The sequence below is a fragment of the Protopterus annectens genome, chromosome 9.part0, assembly GCF_019279795.1.
Source record: "Protopterus annectens isolate FY-2018-M chromosome 9.part0, PAN1.0, whole genome shotgun sequence".
NCBI lineage: Eukaryota > Metazoa > Chordata > Ceratodontiformes > Protopteridae > Protopterus > Protopterus annectens.
The window spans coordinates 741,501,162-741,521,843 of record NC_056743.1 but is presented as its reverse complement, the minus strand read 5'-3'; the positions used below and the strand labels follow the sequence as shown (position 1 = coordinate 741,521,843).

The following is a 20,682-nucleotide window of genomic DNA, read 5'->3' as shown; positions in this document are numbered from 1 at the left end:
CATCAGAGTAGCAGACATGCACAGGTCCAAGACAAAAGCTGCACCTAAAAAGAGCTCAGCCTCAGGTACTGTGCCTAGGCCTACCACCACCCAACCCCCCAACAGGTTGTCAGCAAGATTAGGTCAGGTTGGCCGAGGACCTTATTTCTTTGGTCAGAGAAAGGCAACCTCCCAAATCTTCACCAGAAAAAAAGGAAGAAGGACCCTACATCTAAGACCTTTTCAGAAACTTCGGATTCAGCTGAAGATTCTGATCAGGAGGACTCTGCCCTTGAAGATGAACCCTTCCTCACCTCCTTTGAGAATTCTGATTAAGAACAGGTGTTACCTTCTGCTTCACCCTGAGAACATTATATGTGGGGAGACACTGCACGCCATGAGAGAGTTTTTCCAGTGGCAGGCACAGGAATACTCTGAGGCTAAAAAGAGGCACAGGGAGTTCCTTGACCTCCCTCAACACAAACCCTTAGCTACCTCTCCACCTTTGGAAGTGGTAGAAGATGTCTTCATGGAATCATCTCTAAATCCAGAGTCTCTTCCCCAGGCACTCGTAAACTAGACAGGTGTTACAGGGTACTGGACTCACAAATTCCTTTTTAAGAACCCCTCTGCTGACCCAGAGCTTGCCACCCCAGGCCCCAAAGGAGTTAAGGATAGTACTTCTAAAAACCCATTACCTACGGACAAAGAAAGCTGGGCGCTTGACAGATTTAGGAAGAATGTTTACACTTCCTCTACCCTGGCCATGAGGGCCCTCAGTTGTCAATTCCATATGATTAAATACCAGATGAGTATTTTGGAAAAAATGAAGCAAAAGATTTCCTCACTGGAGGACAAGAACACCTCCAAAGATTGCTGGGCCTCGCCCATTCCAGTTTGTAGATAGCTAGGAATCTTCCTGAGCTGCTGTCGCTGGCTCGCTCATCAGAAGGCATGTTTGGCTTAGGGAACAGACATTACCAGAGCATGTCAAATCTAAACTGCTATATGCACCCCTGGACAAGGACTCCCTTTTTGGGCCAAAGGCTGAAGCTGTGTAAAAAAGATGGAGGATAAAGCAAAATCCATACAAACGGTCAAAGACTTTCTCCAAGTCCAGCCAACTATGTTCAGTAGGAATTTTCCCACAAAGATTGGTCCTTTCCCTCCCAATCAAAATCCAGTCAGAGGAAAACCCAAAGGGAAAGGCCTCATAGGCAGCAACATCAATTGCAGAGGGCAAGGCAGTGGTCCTCAGGTACACCCAAGGCTGGGGAGTTCTAGGCCACAGGGCCCTAGCAGAGATCAACAATGACTCATCCCCCACACCCAACCCTGGACAAGACAGGAGGAAGATTAGGAGAAAATCTTTCCATATTCAATAAAAACTGGTCCCTCAATACCTCCGACAAGTGGGTTCTGGAAGTAATCTCAAATGGCTACAAGCTCACTTTCAAAGGACCATTAAAATTCTCAGGCTACCCAGATGTGCCACAAAACCAAAGGGCAGAGGACATTTCTCAGGTTCACAACCTGTGCACTCAGGGCTCTGCAGAACCAGTACCAGACCACCAGATAGGAAAAAGGTTTTACTCCAAGCTATTCCTGGTCCCCAGGAAAGAAGGTCCTTGGTGCCCTATCCTGGATGTGTTCATTCTCAATCCCTCCCAATTCCAAAATTCATAATGCTTACTCTTCAAAAGCTTATTCCCATGATCACACCTCAGGCTCTAATGGTCACCTTAGATCTGAAAGATGCCTACTTACACATCCCTGTAGAAGAATCCTGCAGAAATGTTCTTCATTTCAGACCAGGTACCCAGTCACTTTCAATTCTCTGCACTTCCCTTTGGCTTGTCTACTGCTCCCAGGGTCTTCACAAAATGTAAATGTTTGGCCCCTGTGATCATTTTCTGCAGAACAAGAGACATCAACATTTACCCTTATCTGGATGACTGCCTCATTCAGGCCATGAGTCAATCCAAGCTCAAGGATCTGGCCTTCACCCAGGCCCTACTCTTTTTCCTGGGGTTCACTGTAAACCTCAGCAAATCCAACACAAATTCTTCCAACAGGATAGTTTTCCTGTGGGCTCTGCTGGATTTCTCCCTCCAGAAGGTTTTTCTTCCCCCAGACAAGGCTTCGTTCTTAACCCAGTACTTCCAAGACATCATTGCAGAGGCAATGCCTTTCAGCCAGGAATTACTCAGAGCACTGGTCTACATGGCTTCTTGCATACTAATGAACCCTCTGGCCATGCTACATATGAGGAAGCTTCAGTGGTACCTCAAGAATCTGTTGCACCAGCATTCACAGTCCCTGGAGATGGACATCCACCTAATTCACTGCCTCAGGGAGGAATTGGCATGGTGGTCATGACCATGTGTGCAGAAGCAGGGTCTCCCCTTTAGATTCATCCCTAAGGGCCAAGCCTAAACCACTGATGCATCAAACACAGCCCGAAGAGCCCATTTGCAGCACCTCTTATCCCAGGACAAATGGGAAGAGCAGTTCAGACATAAGAGCATAAGTTGGAATGAATTGATGGCAGTACAGAAGGGCATGGCAGCCTTCAAGGATCCCTGGAAATCAGGGGTCCTTTGCATCAAAGCAGACAATACAACGGTCATGTGGTACATAAACAAACAAGGGGGTATCCAGTCCTACCCTCTTTGAATGGCAATGCAGATCTGGGAGAAAGCCAATGTTATGGGGTTGCACCTGATGGCTCCATATCCTCCTAGGGCTCAGAAACACTAGCAGACTGCCTCAACAGACACTTAATGGATCCCCAAGAGTGGCAGCTGCATCAGGAAACATTTCTTAGCATAGTTCAGAAATGGGTATCCTCAAACAGACCCCTTTGCCACTGATAAAAACACTCAGTTAAAAAGATTCTGTTCCAGGAGTAAACTTCACACAGCTTGGAGGACAGATGCCTTCTCCTTCCGCTGGAGCCACCTGTTTATGCATTTCCTCCCCTGCCTCTCCTTCCAAGATGTTTTGAACTTGATCAAGACTATATTGCATGCATAAACTGAAGGTGATGGTACTTTCTTGCGTTTATAATTAATATACTTCCTGCAAGTGGATGCGATTGGGGATTGAGCTGTTCTGACGTTTGGTTTCATTTCTGGGGGAATCCATGCATATGGTGGTGAGCTGAATGGTGATGTGCCTTATATATATGGTTCCACTGCTTTGGGGATCATGAATACTCAGGGACTATCATTTCAGGACAGCTGTTGAATTTTGGATTGGGACTTTCTATATACAGAGGTCCATATTTCCAGATATTTTTTGGACTCTCTACTGATTGCAGTTAATGTATTTCACTGGTCTTTTTCTCTGGAAAACTTTTTGAAATTGCTGACATTTTTCTAATATATTTGTCAGTGACATATAAGCATTTATGATGGTATTATGTATATGCCTCTTGTTTAAGAACTTATATGTTTTTGTCTACAGTACACACACACACACACACATTATATATATATATATATATATATATATATAAAATATGTGTGTGTTATCAACATCACTATGTTAACCAGTTGATGGGTACTATGAGACTATCTTAGATATAGGTGTCTCCTATACATAGGTTTACCATTCTAACAGAGGTGTTGACAGTTTTGAAGTTGTTTTGTTCATATTTGGCTGGGACTTCTTCAGTGGTCCATAAATTAAAACATTTTTGCTTTCTTGCCCCAAGCTTTTTACATTTGGATATTAAGTTTTCTTTATCCAGTGGCCTTTCAATATACATTTGTTTTGGGTGTAACATTTTGTATTTGTGTCCATTCTTCTTGTGGGGATGAATGGTACAACTTCTTAATTGCTATTTTGTACTGATACGTCTTACAGGGTTTAGGATTTATCAATATTCAATATGGATTTCACTAAACATTTACAAGGTCTATCAGCAGACTGTGACGATTTATTGGCCTTTGGGTTAGGTCTTAACAGCATGGAAGGAAATGTTTTGGGGTCCTTGAATCCCGAGGATATTTGTACCAATATCTTTGTTAAGATGACAGAGTATGAAATCTTTGAGAACCAACGTGTGGCATCTTAAGCTGTTCAAGGCCTATAAGGTTTGCAGGATTTCCCCTTGTCGGCTCCGGGTAAGAATACAACCATGGCTTAAGTATGATGGATGATATATTGTTGGATGATTGGGCTCAGGTCTAACATAAATCTGCAATAATGTTTGTGGATACCCTCATGCCCTGCTATGAAAGGACCAGTGACAAAATTTGTGCCGAAGTACATTCTAATTATGAAGAGGTTAAACAGTTTGAGGGTGAGCCATTTTTCACAAAGTACTTTATCAGTTAGCCAAGGACTTATTGAAAAACAAGTTGTTACACAAATTCAATAGAGATGTGATGGATTATGGAAGGGGCAAACCCTTTGGGGCTCAACAGAAAAATGTGAGATTTGCTGATTCTGATAGGAAGAAATTGGGGCCAAATAGAAAAAGACCACATTCAATACTTAAAAAGGGCCGTAATGGACCCAGTGGCACTTCAGTGGATGAGTCTTCTTCAGCCACCGGTATTGATTTCACCCCTCTTTCTGAATCCCCCATTGCAAAAAGACACCCTAGTAATGACCTTTGGGGGGGGCAGATACAGGGGTGGGAGGAAACATAGGGCCAATAAACAATTTGCAACAGTTGTTGGATCTAATAATACCTCAATAAGCTCAAAGAATAATGTACATAACATTTCTAATTATGTTCTCAGAAAGTGAATTAAAATTACTCAACAGAGGTTTGAATTTTGTGCCTTGCTTTTTTGTGTATGAAAATTCATTGGTTAATGATGTTTTGAATTTTTGTCGATTATTGAATCTAAGACTGTTTTTTGGGATAATGATAATACCCAAAGATCTACTGATTTTCAGTTTCATAGGTCTAACTTTATTCCTCAGGTTGACAAAAATGTGGGTATTTTCAAGGATTGTGTGTTAAAAGATCTTCATTTCAATAAATTCCTACTGCTGAATATTAATGAAAATCTAACCAAGTCGGAACAACAAGCAATGCACCAGTTGATGGTTCAACAAGATTTGGTAATATTACCAGCAGACGAGGGAGGAGCAATAGTGGTTATGGACTGGGATAAATATCTGGCTGAGGCCAAGAGACAATTGGGGGATGGACATTTCTATATGGGTATGCCACTAGACCCAACATTACAGTTTTTTAAAGAGATTGATAATTTCCTTAATCTTACTTTGGAAGAGGGTATTACTAACAAGAAAACTGTTTACCACTTAACAGTTTCTGACCCTCAATCACAATATCTGCATCTCTTACCTAAAATCCATAAGAATTTGTCTAATCCCCCTGGGAGACCCATAGTCTCTGGCCGTGGTTCATTGACTGAACCATTGTTGGCCTTTTTGACGAAATATCTGCAGCCTCCGTTGCCTTTTGTTGGTGCTAGGATTCAGGACACTACAAATGTTTTTTACAAATTATCAATAATATGCAATTAGAGCCTGGATGGCTAATGTGTACCCTGGATGTGTCCTCATTATATAACAATATTCCACACTGGGCTGGGCTTGAGGCCTTGCAATTTTGGCTGGATCAGGCCAACATATATCCCCCTGGATTCAACATGTTTTTAGTTTGTTTAACTGAACACGTGTTAACCAAAAATGTTTTTTACTTGTTTAGTAAATGTTTCTGGCAAGTGAAGGTGACAGCTATGGGGGCATCTTTTGCCCCCATTTATGCAGATCTGTTCATGGGCTATACTGAATATCAGCTTATTAATGATGCCTCCCATAATCTATTTCTTGGGGAAATTGACATTTGGTGACACTACTTGGATGATTTCTGGATGGTGTGGAGGGGGGATATGGTTTATCTACATTAATTTGCGGAATACCTTAATCAAAACAAATGGGGCATACAATTTACTTTGAATGCAGACAAAGATTCCATCACTTTTTTAGATGTTACTGTTATTAGGGATATAGATCACACCCTAAAAACTGAGGTTTTTCACAAATATCCTCAATACAATACATTACTACATGCTGGAAGTCACCACCCCCGACACATCATCCGCAATATACCCAAGTCACAATTTTTGAGAATGTGTCGCATTTGTTCTACACAGGACACTTATGCCCAATATGAACACGATCTGCATAACCGCTTCATCCAGAGGGGATACAAGGATCAGAATATTTGCCAGGCTAGGGATTTTGCCAGACAACAATCCAGATCAAACCTATTACAATACAAACAGTCTGATGTCAACAAAGATGGACATCAGCCCATCCGATTGGTAACCACTTTTGGCTGAAATTTTCAATCCTTCAAACGGGTTATTAGCCAACATTGGGACATCTTAAAAGTTAATGTTAAGCTCCATGACATTCTCCCTTCCACATGTTCTTTCTCCTTTCGTAGGAGACCCACTTTAGGGTCACATTTCAGTCATTACAAACGCAAGGTTCCACCTTCACTTCAACAATCTACTATTTTTAGGAATAAAGTTAAGGGATGTGTGCCTTGTGGACATTGTTCCGCATGTCCCCACATATTCAAAACCAAGACTTTCGCCAGTTCCAATACTCCGAAGGTTTATGATATTCTGTGTTTTGGGAATTGCAGTTCTGAATGGACTGTGTATATGGCTTCCTGTTAGGCATTTTATGTTGGACAAACGTCTAGAACATTGAGGCTTCAGATTTCCGAACATCTCAGTGAGATTAGGAACAGGAGAACCACAAATGCTTTGTTCAAGCACACCTTGGTTCATAAAACAGGTTTACATTTACTATTATTGACAGAGTTCAGGGTCGGAATTTTTCTAAAGTTGGTTGTCACACTATACTAAATAATAAAGAATCAGGTTGGATCAGGCTAGAGGGTTTGTTTAAACCTGGCCTGAAAAAGTTGTCATAATGTGTAATCTAACCAATAACATTTGTGAATGCTGATGATGCTGTGTATTTAAGGGTTAAGTATTTTTGGTGGTGTTAAAGCATTGAGGAAGGCTGTTGCCAAAACCAGTATGCTGTCTGTTTTTTGAGCCACTTTAATAAATTATTTGAGTTTTCAACCCATTTGTGCTGGACCTTTTTGGTTTTTACGGTCATCATGGAGTTTAACCAAAGAAAAACCTTTGACAGTTACCTCACAGAGTGGATCTGCTGACTCAGGCAAAGGGCAAGTTCATGCACCCCAACCTGCAGACTCTCAAACTCTCTGCCTAGATAATTCATCAAAATTCTACCGTCAGTAGTCAGGTGCTTAATATCCTCAAAGAAAGTAGAACACCCAGTACTTGGAAAACATATACTCTGCCAAGCAGAAAAGATTGTCTATTTGGTGTCAGCAACAAGGCCTCAATGCTGTCTCAGCCATTTTGGAGTACCTGGCTATCTTGCTGGACAAAGGCCTATTCTTCTCATCCATTAGGATACACACTTCTGCCATTTCAGCACACATCCCTACTCTTCCTTCCCACCCCACCCCCCAATGAAACAGTTCCTTAGGGGAGTGCTGCATTACAGACCTCCCAGGAAGCAAACAACCCCTTCCTTGGGACCTCAACTTTGTTCTACAAAAATTTATCTTATCCTCTCTGTACCAGCTGCTTCAGCTGATTTAAACTTTTTGACCTGGAAGACTGCTCTTTTACTGGCTATTACCTCAGATAGAAGGGTCTCTGAGTTGCATGCCCTCATGGCAGTGGAACCCTTTATCTTCCACCCAGAGTTTCACTCAGAATTAAATCCTTCCTTTATGCCCAGAGTGATTACTGACATTTCCCTGAACCAAGCCATACACTTGCCTACCTTCTTCCCTAAGCCACAGAACCAAGATGAAAGAATCCTTCCCTCCTCGGATGTGCACAGTCAACTTCACTACTACCTTAATACAACTAAAACTTTCAGAAAAACAGAACAGCTGTTTGTTTCCTTTGCCTTGGGCTCTGAAGGAAAATCATTCTCCAACAAACTATCTCCAAGTGGATCTCCCACTGTATTTCTTTTTGTTACATCTACCACGACAAACAGCCCCCTGAATCTGTTAGGACCCACTCAGCTAGAGCCACTTCTACCTCTACTGCATTCCTGAGGGGAGTACCTACCAAAGACATTTTGGAAGCAGCTACCTGGTCATTGGTGCATACCTTTACTAAGTACTGCCACCTGTCAGCCTTTCTCCAAGTGCAGAGCAGGATTTGCCACTGTCATCTTGCAGGGCATCCTCTCTTCCCATTAAGGCACCTACCACCCTCATCTCAGCTTTGGGAATAATCCCATAAGTCAGGACTGCAACAGTGAAGCATGAATAATATACTACAGTTGTGTTCACTTGTCATAAATGTAGATGTTCAAATGTATTCACTGTTCATAGGTTAGTACTAGGCTACCTGCCTTTCAGGCCATCTTAAGCCTAGTACTAACCTATGGGCTCCTACCTTCTAGGAGCAAGAAAAAACTGATGTCATAGCGTCAGCTGGCTCCCTTTATACCCAACTGTCCTGATGTTTGGGTAGGGCATCCACCAGCTCAGGGAGGAAGGAGTTTTTTTTACTCTGGTAGTCGGGTCAACCAAGGTCTTCAGAAGCAGGAAATCCAATAAATCAGGACTGCAACAGTTAATATACCCAAACATCTACATATATGTCAGTGCACACTACTGTACGTTTTCCTTGCTTTAGTATAAGAAACTACTGATTATGTTGTCTGTTCCCATAGAACCTGAGATTTTAAATTTATTTAGAAGCAGTTATCATATCCACAATTATATAAAGGATGTCTGTCCTAATTTATATAGCAACTCAGGGGTGTGTGTGTGTGTGTATGCACACACATGTGCTTTCACTTACTACAATATACACATTTTTCCAGAAAACTCATTTGCTATGTTCTTTTGCTAATCAAGTAGTTTATTGATGTTACATTCACAAAATAAAAATTTTAGTTGTAGATCTAATTATATTATATGATACCATATTAGTGCTTTCAAGCTTGAACTCAGTCTGCTTTTATGGTTAGAGCTGGAAGATTTGCTAAGATGTGTAAAAGTAAGAGTTTCTATATTTGATTTAATCTAGATTTGCTTTTAAGACTAGGATCATTTTTAAAAGCTAAATAACCCATATTTTTCTGCTGCATATCTTATTAATTCTATAATTCTAACCAAAGCTTTTTTTTTTCATTGTGTGTGTGTGTGTGTGTGTGTGTGTGTGTGTGTGTGTGTGTGTGTGTGTGTGCGTGTGTAGAAGGGGGCTGAGAACACTGGGATTCTGCTGGTGTGATTGTAGAAAATAAGACTAAGGGTCTTTTGTAAGAGTGCATGGCTTGACCTCTTACCCTCTGAGAAGGAAAGTTCATGAACTTTGACTGTAACCTTTGAGCCCTGAGACCCAAAGTAACCACACAAAATATTATATTTATAAAGCAGAGGAAAGTATGCTAAAATCTAAGCCAACATGAGAATTGAGATTGAGAAGGGAAATTTTGCCAGTAAGGATATCTGCAAGTAGGGGTACAGGAAATAGGCAAAGGGGGGGCTACAATTTACTGGAGAAAATTAGCAAAGGAACCAAGGTATTGGGAGAAAAAAAACAGAGGGGGACTATGATAAGGCTGAACAGAAGTTCGGACTGCAGGTTTGAGATTGCCTTCCTTGGCAAGGACTAATATCAGGGTATAGGCAAAGAGAAAGGGATAGAGGAGTGCTAAGTGAAACACCAGATCTGTTAGAGTTTTTAGATGAGTTAAGAACAGACTCGGCTCTTAGAAAAAGAAGGATAATGAACAGGGGATATAAAATACTATATAATTATAATAATTAATCAGATAAGGTCATAAAAATTGGGGAGAGAGACTGGCAAGGCAGTTTACAAAGGAGCAATTGGAGGGCATCAGAATGGCTCCCAAGTAAGCAGATAAGTCCAGAAGGTTTAGGATTTTTGTTTGGAAGTGTTAACACAGATATTTTTATATCCAAGCAGACTTTAGAGAATTTTTCCTCAGGTAGTCAGCAAACACTGGAGGCATAAAGGGAAAAAGAAATAATTGCAGGACTAGATCAAGACCAACTGCTGCCCTAAGCACAGTCTAACAATGGCACCCCCCCCCCCAGCTCCTCCAAAGCTTAACTGACAAGACATTAAAATCTGATAAGTAATTGAGGTGAAATGAGTTTCAAAGTTTTTCTCACAGGTGACTTTGGACAGGTAAAAAGGATGTTCTTTTCCAAAAATTCAGTATTTTAAAATGCACCCTGCTGAAAATAAATAAAACTTCCCATTCTGCAGTGAACACAATTGTTCATCTATTCCTCGAAAAGCCAGGCCACGTTCAGCTGGTTTACAAATAACACCTATTACATACTTCAAGACATGTTCCCAATAACTATATATCTTTAATTTATTTTTCCATGTTTTGTTGCAAGCCTAAACCTGGTGTGCAAGTGAAATATGTTAGCATAGAGTCTTGGTGAATGGTGCTTCTTTCATAATGATCAGTTAAAATACTATTTTGCCAGTCACTGAACCCTTCTCTTTCAACAAAATGCTAGGAACACTTTGGAACAAAACATTTACAAAGCAGTAATCTGAATCTGCTCACACAACATGAGAAGGAAACAAATGTGATCTCTGACAACATATTAAAATTCATTATACCACACAAAACATTTTTTAACAAACTAGAGTAAAGTTGAACATGGCAGGTAAGAACAATTACAAAAAAAAATCAACTAAAGTCGTGTATGGCAGTGAAAGAGTTAAGGCCGTCATGATAGCTAGGGAAGAAAGCTCCCTGTCCTTGGTGCCACAAATATGTGTTTATTTTACTTACTGATAACCCATTACTGGATAATTGGGAACATGTTTTTAGGGAATGAGACAAGTTGGCAGATTTAAAAAGAATTCTAAACAAGAGTACTTTGCCCAAAATGTTGAACTAATGGCTATAACTAAGGACATTATTCTTCTGAGCTGAGACACAGGATCTGAATTGTCTAGACATAGTAAGGCTTTAAGTTTAATGCTACTGACTACCAAAAAAGCAATTACTAGTAAATGGAAATCAAAATCTAAACCAATGATTACTGAAATACTGAATATTGTTAAAGGAAATAAAAGAAATGGAGATGGGAAAAGGGAAATATCAAATTGCAGAGAAATGAATGCCATTTTTGTGAACAATACATGCAGAATAATGATCAAGAAGAGGAGTGACGTTTAAGGGAAGGCAGGAACTGAATTTATGTAATGTTGGAGCAAATGATAATTATTGAAAATGAAACATACATATATTCTACGTGAAAATAATGAAAAAGTCACGAAGGTTTGTTTTCTATTAATGTACATACCTATGTCAATATTTAAAATGCGATTCAATAAAGATCATAAAAATGAGAAAACCTAGGTCCATTGCTAGTATACCCATGCAGGTAATAATTATTCCTGAATTATCAGCTTAACACTTTTTTTCCATTTTTTTACCAATTCCTTTCTTTCAACAATAATTGTACCTCTTAACTACGAAGCTTCCTAACTACATAAGACTTTTCTCCCTTCTCCTGCAGATTATTTGCTGAAGTTCAGTAATACAAGAGTGCAATATAAGATACACATAGATCTGAGACTGCATTTCAAACAACAAGGGCACATACTTTGTAAAATGAGCAGAAACAGACTAATTTAGATCATAACCAGCCAAACCATCAGCAGTAATGTGACACAATTTAAGAGAAAACAGAGACAAATCATGGCCTGTGTTTAATTTCTGTTGTGCAAGACCATATTTTAGATATACATACTGATATAAAATTCCATGCATCAGTGCTACATTATTTTATTTGTTAAATAGAAGTGCACAATTATTAATATTAACTCTTACTCTGGCATTTTGAATGCAGTATTCAATCATTTCAGACTTACCGATGTTTCATTTGCTTCCACTTGGTTGAGACCAGATAATACAGCAGTACAGTTCTGACAGGAAACTGGGGTACCAGTGTATATATTACCTAAAAATCACAAAATGCAATGTTTGTGGGCATGAAACAGTAATCATTATGCAAAAGCTATTTGAAGTAGCACTTTGTATTTAGCAAGAATACATGAATATACAAAATTACTAGGCAATGCAAGATGATGAAGAAGCAGATGAAGGGAAGCTCATCTCTGACAAGAAATCAGGAAAGTTCTCTACAGGATCAGAATTTTATTTAACATAATTATCACCAGACATGTAATAATATAATTATAAAGGGACTGACTGAGCTCAATTCACTGACTGAAAACATAATTTTTAATGCTATTCTTCTGGAAAAGTACTGATAATACTCCAGAAGCCCTAATTCTTTATCCTAAAAATAACGTAATGAATTATGTTGCATGGTCCTGACATTAAACACAAATATGTTTTGTTTTCCAATTATTTATATTTTCCTCTAAGATTTAAAAATAGGACATAATTCAGCTAAGCATACTTCTGGTTCTAAAACTATTTATTCCAGTTATAGGTCAGCACTTTTTGTGGTCAGACACCATTGACATGAAAGTATTTGTTTTATCAGCTCTCCAGATCTGTAACATGCACTGTATTTAAGCACAGAACATATTTATAAATTACTACATTATAAGTCTAATATGATCATTTTAGTTCAATACTAAAATACAGTTTCTTGTTAAAGATCTCAAACTATGTGTATTGCATGTCATGTAACATTTTGGAACACTAACCTACTGCCTGCTGTATCAACCCTTCCCAATCTGCCACTGGTGTGGTCTCAGCCCTAGAGGATAAAATTGGAGACACTGTGGTAAAAACAGTTATAGCAACAGCCCTAAGGGCCAACTGAGAGTCAGCTGGAGGACACACACACACAAAGGTTCAAAAAACAAAATAATTTAAAGGATCCAAACACAGCTCAAGAGCTCCTAAAGTAGCTTTTCCTAGTGTTAAGGTAATAGCATGCTTTGTATTGCCATTAAATATAGCATGAAATATGAAATCATCAGTCATAATGGGCCCTACCTTAAAATATCATATACAATACAGCAGAAACTTTATGAGGTATAGTTTGAGATTTAAACCAGAAAGAAAGTCACAACCACAAGATGCAACAAGTCTGCTTGGCTATGTTCACCAGATTAAAACATTGCAAAGAATTTTGATCATTTGGCTTACAATATTAATTCACATTCACAGCAATGCAGCCTAAAAACAAGCAGATTTGACTTGAATATGCTAATGGCCTAAATTTGTGAGGCAGTAATTAAAAAGTTTAAGAATAAATGGCCTTTATGGGCAGGATTCATGAACACTACACTCTGTAATACAGTGCTGGTGTGCAGTACAATGGAGCACAAACATTAGCAGGGATTCTTAAAGATGTTTACGCAATGGGGTAAGGTTCTATACTCAGTCTTACTCTACTGTCTAACCACAGCATATCATTCTCTGTGCAGACATGCAAATGATACCTGCAAGGACATTAGTTGGCTAAAGACAGTGCACCAACTATGTACATTATTGTTCCGGCTACAGGACCTGAATGGCACATCTTCCACTGCTGTAGCACCTCTAACATGTTAATCAGTATACAAAGCTATCATTACTGTTAGAGATATATATTTGGAGATTTATAGGGTGTATGTATACCCGCTTCCTAGCTAGATGCATATACACTTCTGTTGCTATAATATATGTAGGAATAATAGAGTCACTTAGATGCATGCATTTCTGCTTGCTAGCATATATATATTTAAGGGTTAAACTGCTCTTAGCTGAGAAGCAAGGACAAAATTAAATAAATACATAAAACACTATTCATATATAAATGTAACATGCTGGTACAGCTTGAGAAAAATACTGATAAGGATGCAGGTGCGAGAAAGGAACAGAGTTGGAGGCAAACTGAACAGTCACATAATTCACTTTGAAAGAAGAACACTGAGGAGCTTATTAACAAATTGCATGACATAATCGAAAGACTGGATGCTCACACAGAAACACTCTCAAACAGTAAACACTCCCTAAATGACATCAGAAAATACCAAAGTAATGACTTGGAGAGTTCCCAAAAGACTGCTTTCATAAGAATGTATATATGTGAGATGTGATCTGATTTCTGGGGAGATCTGCTTAGATCTGCACACTGGAGATCACTCATGTTGTATTAAAAAGAAACAAAGACAGTAACCCTACAAACTGTACAGTGTTATACATTTTGTCCGTTATATAGACAGTTACTTCAATAGTTCTGCGCAAGATATACTGCTGACAAGGTTAATAATCTGCAAAGTTTATGTGCACTAATCAGACTTTTACAACGCACTAAGACTAGACACTAACAGAAGCTGCAGTCGGCAGCTTCAATAAGATAAAACAAGACTATCAGTGACACTCCATCAATTATTTTAAATAACTTTTCAATTACTGAATGCGAATAAGAAAAAAAGGTAGGGGGAGGAACCCATAGCTGGGAGAAAGCAGTTTTTTTGACTAAAATTAGGACAGCACAGGAGTAATTAAAATGTCAATGGAATTTATTTATATTAAACTTTGGAAAGCTTGAAATATAAATTGATAACTTACTGTTTAAGAAAAAAATGCTCATCTTCAACCACATCCCCTTTTCCCTTGTGCCAGTACAACTTTGCGCAAAATACATATATACAGGAGTGCTGGGACATGAAATCCATACAGAAAAAAAAAAAAAACAATCTAAATTGTTTTGTGCACTGTGGTAGTGGTCTACCCTATGACCATAGTCGACAACCCTTATTTCTTAAAATGGTGTGATAACATGAAAAGTTGAAACAAATAACGGGCCATGAAGATACATGAATATTTACAAATGTCACAGACAGGAGAATGGGACTTAAAGCTGCATTTGCCTGCCTCTGTGCCATACCAGTGTTTATATAGTGTGCATGGAATTATTTTTAAAGCAACTGGCACACCCACAGATGATGGAGTCATTCCAAGGGATCTCTTGATAAGTTCTAGAAAACACCCTTATTGAAGTGCAACATGTTAGCTCTTCTGGTCAGCAATATCAGACCAAAGCAATTCCAAATGAAGTAGCTGCTTGTATGGGTGGGGGTCTGATCAGTAATAAAGCAAGGATTTTTTTCCCCGAAGAGTAGTATATGAATTAAACAGACATCCTATAAAAGTTCAAAAATCAGTGCAACATTTCAAGGCAACACAAGGAAGGTGAGGAAGTAAAATACTACCAGGATCAAATGGCAAAGAAAACAGCATGTCAGGTGGAATAAGTAATCCATATCTGCATTAATGTCATGTTATGCTGATGACCTAATGACTACAAACCAGTCACTCTGACATCCACTGTTCTGAAATGTTTTGAGCCGCTGATCAAAATGCAACTTTTATAATGCCTACCTCCTGATTTTGACCCTCTGCAGTTTGCGTACAAAGCTAACTGATCCATGGCTGATGCCATATCAGTAGCACCACACATCTCCCTTGAGCATTTAGATGGCAAAGACAACTATGTGAGGATGCTGTTCATAGACTTCAGCTCTGCATTTAATATGGTGGTACCAATGCAGCTGATAGAAAAACTGCCACATTTAAGAATCAGTAAACATCTCTGTAACTGGATCTTGGACTTCCTGATAAACCACAGAGGGTGGTGTGTTCAGGTAAGAACACATCAAAGTGCATCACAATTAACATCGAAGTTCCACATGGATGTGTTCTCAGCCCACTGTTATTCACCATCCTGACCCACGACTGCTATGCTAAGCACAAGTCTAACCATATCATCAAGTTTGCTGAGGACACCACAATCTTGGGGCTCATCACAAGGGAGGATGAAAGGACGTACAGAGAGGAGGTGGCATCTCTGATCAGTTGGTGTAAGGTGGAACAACCTTGACCTGAATGTAAGCAAGACCAAAGAGATTATCATTGACTTCAGGAAAAGGAGAACAAACCACTCAGTGCTCAGGATTAATGGTGAGTGTGGAAAAGGTTAAGAGTACAAAATTCCTAAATGCACACATATCAGAGGATCTCTCGTCATCAGTAAACACCAGCCAACTGGTCAAGAAAGTGCACCAAAGCCTCTACTTTTTAAGGAGGTTGAAAAAAGCTAAGCTTCCTCTCCTCATATTCTCTCCACCTTCTGTAGAGGTGCAACAGAGAACATCCTCACCTGCAACTTCACAGTGTGGTTTGGAAGATTCACAGTTACAGAAAGAAACGCACTACAAAGAGTGGTGAGGGTTGCAAGGAAGTTAACAGGTACCAGTCTTCCATCAATGCAGCTTTATTCTGCAAGAAGCATCTGAAAAGCCACCAAAATAATACAGGGCAACACACATCCTGCGCATGGACTGTTTAACCATCTGACATCGGGCAGGAGATATTGCAGCATCCACTGCAGGACTACAAGATTCAGTAACAGTTTCTACCCTACAGTGATTAGACTTCTGAACTCTAGCACTAGTCCCAGGGGTCTGGACACAAAAGTCAATTTTTATTTATTTGTGCAATATATATTTACATATATTCCAAGTAAGTGCAATATTTTTGTACGCATAGTCAGTATTATTTAACTCACTTAAGTGCAGTATTAGACAAATAACTTGGGCCATTTCAATCTGTAGTGTGTTTTATATTACTTTAAATAGGGTAGCTAATTTAACTCAGGGGAAGGTATTCTTTTTGTATATAAGTGTTGGCTAATGTCTCTGCTCTTTCTTCCATGTATTGGGGTAGTATTGTATTTGTTAGTTATATTTATTCCTCCACTTCTGTGTGTTGTTTCACATTCCTTTGTAATCTCAAGGATTGAGCTGATGCATGAAAGTTCGTTTAGGCTAAACATGTGTAGTTCTAAATGATAAAGTTTACTTTGACTTTGATATATCACTCTGTTTACACTGGATTACCACACTGGAGTACTACTTAAACGCATATGCCATTTGCAGTTTCCAAAAATGCATATGCCATTTGCAGTTTCCTAAACAGCTGTAAAGTTTAATGTATGAATGGTGATGCTTGCCACATTTCTTAGCATAAGGCCTTCCAGCTGCTTGTTTTTTTGCCTGATCCTCTTACCCACTTGCAGCCAAATACCGTCACAAATTACTATATATAATCCTAGGACAGGGTCATGTGCTGCAGTCATCTGACAGGGTGCATGCAGTTCATTAAACTGTAGCAGGCATAAAAAAAAACATAGCAGATATGTTGACATTTTTTCATGTGCATAAGGTTTTCAAGCTGTGGTTTGTAAATTATTTTTGTAAAACAAATACTGTACAGAAATTAATAGCTAAAAACAAGTACAATAAACATAACAAACTATTAATCTGCATTTGGTGTACACCTAGATAATGTCACTCAAATTACACTATATTATACTGTATCATTAAACAGGAGGATGTTAACATGTTTCTGTAAATCAGTGCAACTTGTTTTGAGATCTTTCATAACATAAATGCTGATAAAGAAAATGAATAAGTTACTCGGCACTTGTACATGATTGGCTTTGTTTAGTAAAGCATCTATTGCAATTGTAGCAGCTTCATACCTGTAAAGCAGTGCCGGGATGGTTTGATTACTTTGGCAAGTAGCCACATCTTTTGCAGGGTGGAAGGTTAGTATAATGGTTAAGGTGTTTACCTTACAGACACAAGGTGCAGGGTTTGATCCCCACACTGGGTAACTGTCTAGGTTTAAAATGCCTCACAAAGGCAGTTAGCCTAGTACTAATCTATGAACCTATGTATCAAAGACAACAGTGCACGCTGCTTAAACGGAAGTACTCACACTAGTTTTCTTTGTAAAACAAAGTCACTGAGCATGACTCCTGCCAGTTTTGTTAATTTTTACTATCTTAATTTCAACTAAACTTAGAGAAAAAAGAATCCGTCTCCTTAATTCTCATGTTAAAATATTTGATTGCATTCTTAGTTCTTGACAGGAAAGCAAATGAGTACTGATAACATAATGGAGCACCTGCTCATGGCAGAAAATAATGCAAGGAGTTGCGACAAAACGAGACTGCAACCGGTGATCCAGCTGTATGATGGTGCTGAATGGTATGTCTTCTGCTCCAAGCTCCTTTACAGTTCTACATTGTGTGGCAGGCATTCTTCTGGCAATTAGCAGGAGCACCGAAACTGGAGAACCATGTGAGGAATTGTATATGCAATGAGTGATGAGGTTAGGAGATGCCACAGTACAGCTCTCGTCAAGGAGTCAATCAGCAAATTATGCATTTCTGGAGAACTGTGACATTTACAACACCACAAGAGACAATCGGCCTAGTTTTAAGAAGTCATATTTTGCTGAATTGATGGGATACTTTATATAACATGATTGTCGTAGGTTTCACACTTCCACCCCCCTTCTAAATTTGGATCACAGTAGTAGACCGCACTTGCTAAATCTCTCCCTCAGTTAGGTATCCACATCCACTTAATCACCATCTTTCTTCACAAGACAGGTATGTGTCATGTGTTATTTCATTTCTATTTGTTCTAGACCTTGGCAGTATGTTGCATTTTACTGATGTTATTCAAGTTGGATAAGCTTTATGTATGTTGAGCCTATGCCCATTAAGTATGTGATTTGTGCATGTAATTTCATCTGTTGATACTTTGTTATAAACATTATCGTGACATACTGATTAATTGGTTTTATAATTTGCTTAGCAAAGCAGTGCTATGTTCTGATAATTTGTTTTGTACAGCTTTGTGTAGTCTGTCACTGTGGTTCTCTATCAATACATCTCCTGCTATACCTATTTTGACCTTAGTCAATCTTTTCTTACTTTGACTGTGTGTTCCTTTCTCTAACCTTAGGAATAACCCATCTTTCTATGTTCTAACTTTCTCATCTCCATATAATATTCAGAATTATAGTCTTAATTATTTTTCTTTTGGCTGCTCTTGGTAGGGGTCTCCACAGCGGATCATCTGTTTCCATTACTTCCTGCATCTTGCTCTGTCACACCAACTAAATGCATGTCCTCCCTCACCTCATCCATAAACCTTATTTTAGGCCTTCCTCTTACCTGGCAGCTCCATCCTTAGCATCCTTCTCCCAATATACCCAGCATCCCTCCTTAGCTTTGATTCCTGTCTTTTTGTTAGTGCCACTGTCCCCAACCAATATAACATAGCTGGTCTCACTATTCAGAATTGTAGTGGTTTTCTCTTTTTTTTTTACTTTTTAAAATGTATTTCTTTCAAAGCCTGTGGACATTACATCAGTCCTCTTTCCCTTAAATAGCAGGTGCTTTGTCACAAATCACACCTCTGCAAACTGGCCTTGTATAAAAGCTGCACCTGTGAGCGGTAACCAGCTGTGATCATCATCTTTGGGCAATGTAGTCAAGGGTAACATGAAGAGTCTTGCTGTACATTACCTTCAGCTAGTCAGATGTTGCTGCACTGTGCTGGAAAGTGGCTGTGGCATCCCCAACAGGTGCAGTCCTTATACTCCAAGAACCACCTGCCTAATTGGTCACTGTCCATTTCACTTGACCATTAGATTACATTGTGTAAATCAATTACTTTGTACCCCTAGCTTGTTTGTGCCTGCATTCAGTAAATGAAAAAAAAATGTTTTATATTGTGCCTCCATGTTAACTGCTGAGTACTAGCTATAAACAGATTATTTTCTGTAATAAAGGACTTGAAGTTCACCTAACTATATCTTTGGGATGTGGGAGGAAACCACAACTGCCAAAGAAAACCCAGGCAGACATATGGATGACAGGTTAACTTCACATTAAAGGCAAGTCAGCTGGCAATCAAAGTAGAGGATCAAGTATTAAGACTCTACTATCCCTCCAGCACTTTGCAGTGGAGCTTACTGAAAAGTTCTACTTAACTGAACATGGCACAATAATTTAAAATGATATGAACACCAGACAGAGAGGAAGTACAAACCTTGTCACCAAAAAGCATAACGTACTTAAAAGTCAAATGTGGTGACAAACTCAGTGCAAAGAAATGCAACATCATACTCTTGACTCAAAAGGACAGAAGCTTACCACAAAATCAGAAAACTCGTGGTGCAACCACTAGGACTAGGTATATATAACAAGTGTAACATACAGGTAAATAAAATAGTGGTAACAATGAAACAGTTTATTAAAATCAGACTAAGCTTTTCTTCACAAACTCGGACATCTTCAGACTATTAACTCATTCGCACCTACATTACCTCTTTGTATACTTCCTTTTAACACCCATAGCTTCTTAAGGTGTCATGACATTTTCTGAGTCTGGTTTCCTTAACGATGTGACTAACTAATTAAACAACAGACAGCAAATGAAAAGGCAACAGGTAAGAAAACTGCCAAAATGATTCTTCCTCTAGGATACACTCTAGGATGCACTGCAGTGGAGATATTAACTACTTTTTGCTATTTGTTCATATTTTCATGTTCATATTCATATGTACATTCACATTTTCATAAATGAGTATGATAGATGTTATTGAGGTATATTATGTGAAATACCATGGTAGGAGACAACATAAATACTGTCAGTGTCCATATACAAAGCACTATGATGAAGCTATTGCTAGTTGCTTGGTGGTTATGAAGATATACTGTATTTCCACATGTAAATTACCATTTTCAAAAACAACCTATTTACAAACTATAGAGTAATATAAGGTGAAACCATAGATGATGTC

General features: G+C 38.9%; 1 protein-coding gene across 7 annotated transcripts in view; it reads right to left on the bottom strand.

Moving 5' to 3' along the window:
- Positions 1-20,682, bottom strand: part of LOC122811493 (circularly permutated Ras protein 1-like) — a 1,239,209-nt gene that overhangs the window by 659,538 nt on the left and 558,989 nt on the right. For all 7 annotated transcript variants that reach the window (XM_044083365.1, XM_044083368.1, XM_044083363.1 and 4 more), the window contains one exon: positions 11,922-12,010. In XM_044083365.1, the coding sequence (XP_043939300.1) occupies positions 11,922-12,010 (89 nt within the window). The remainder of the gene's footprint in view (positions 1-11,921; positions 12,011-20,682) is intronic.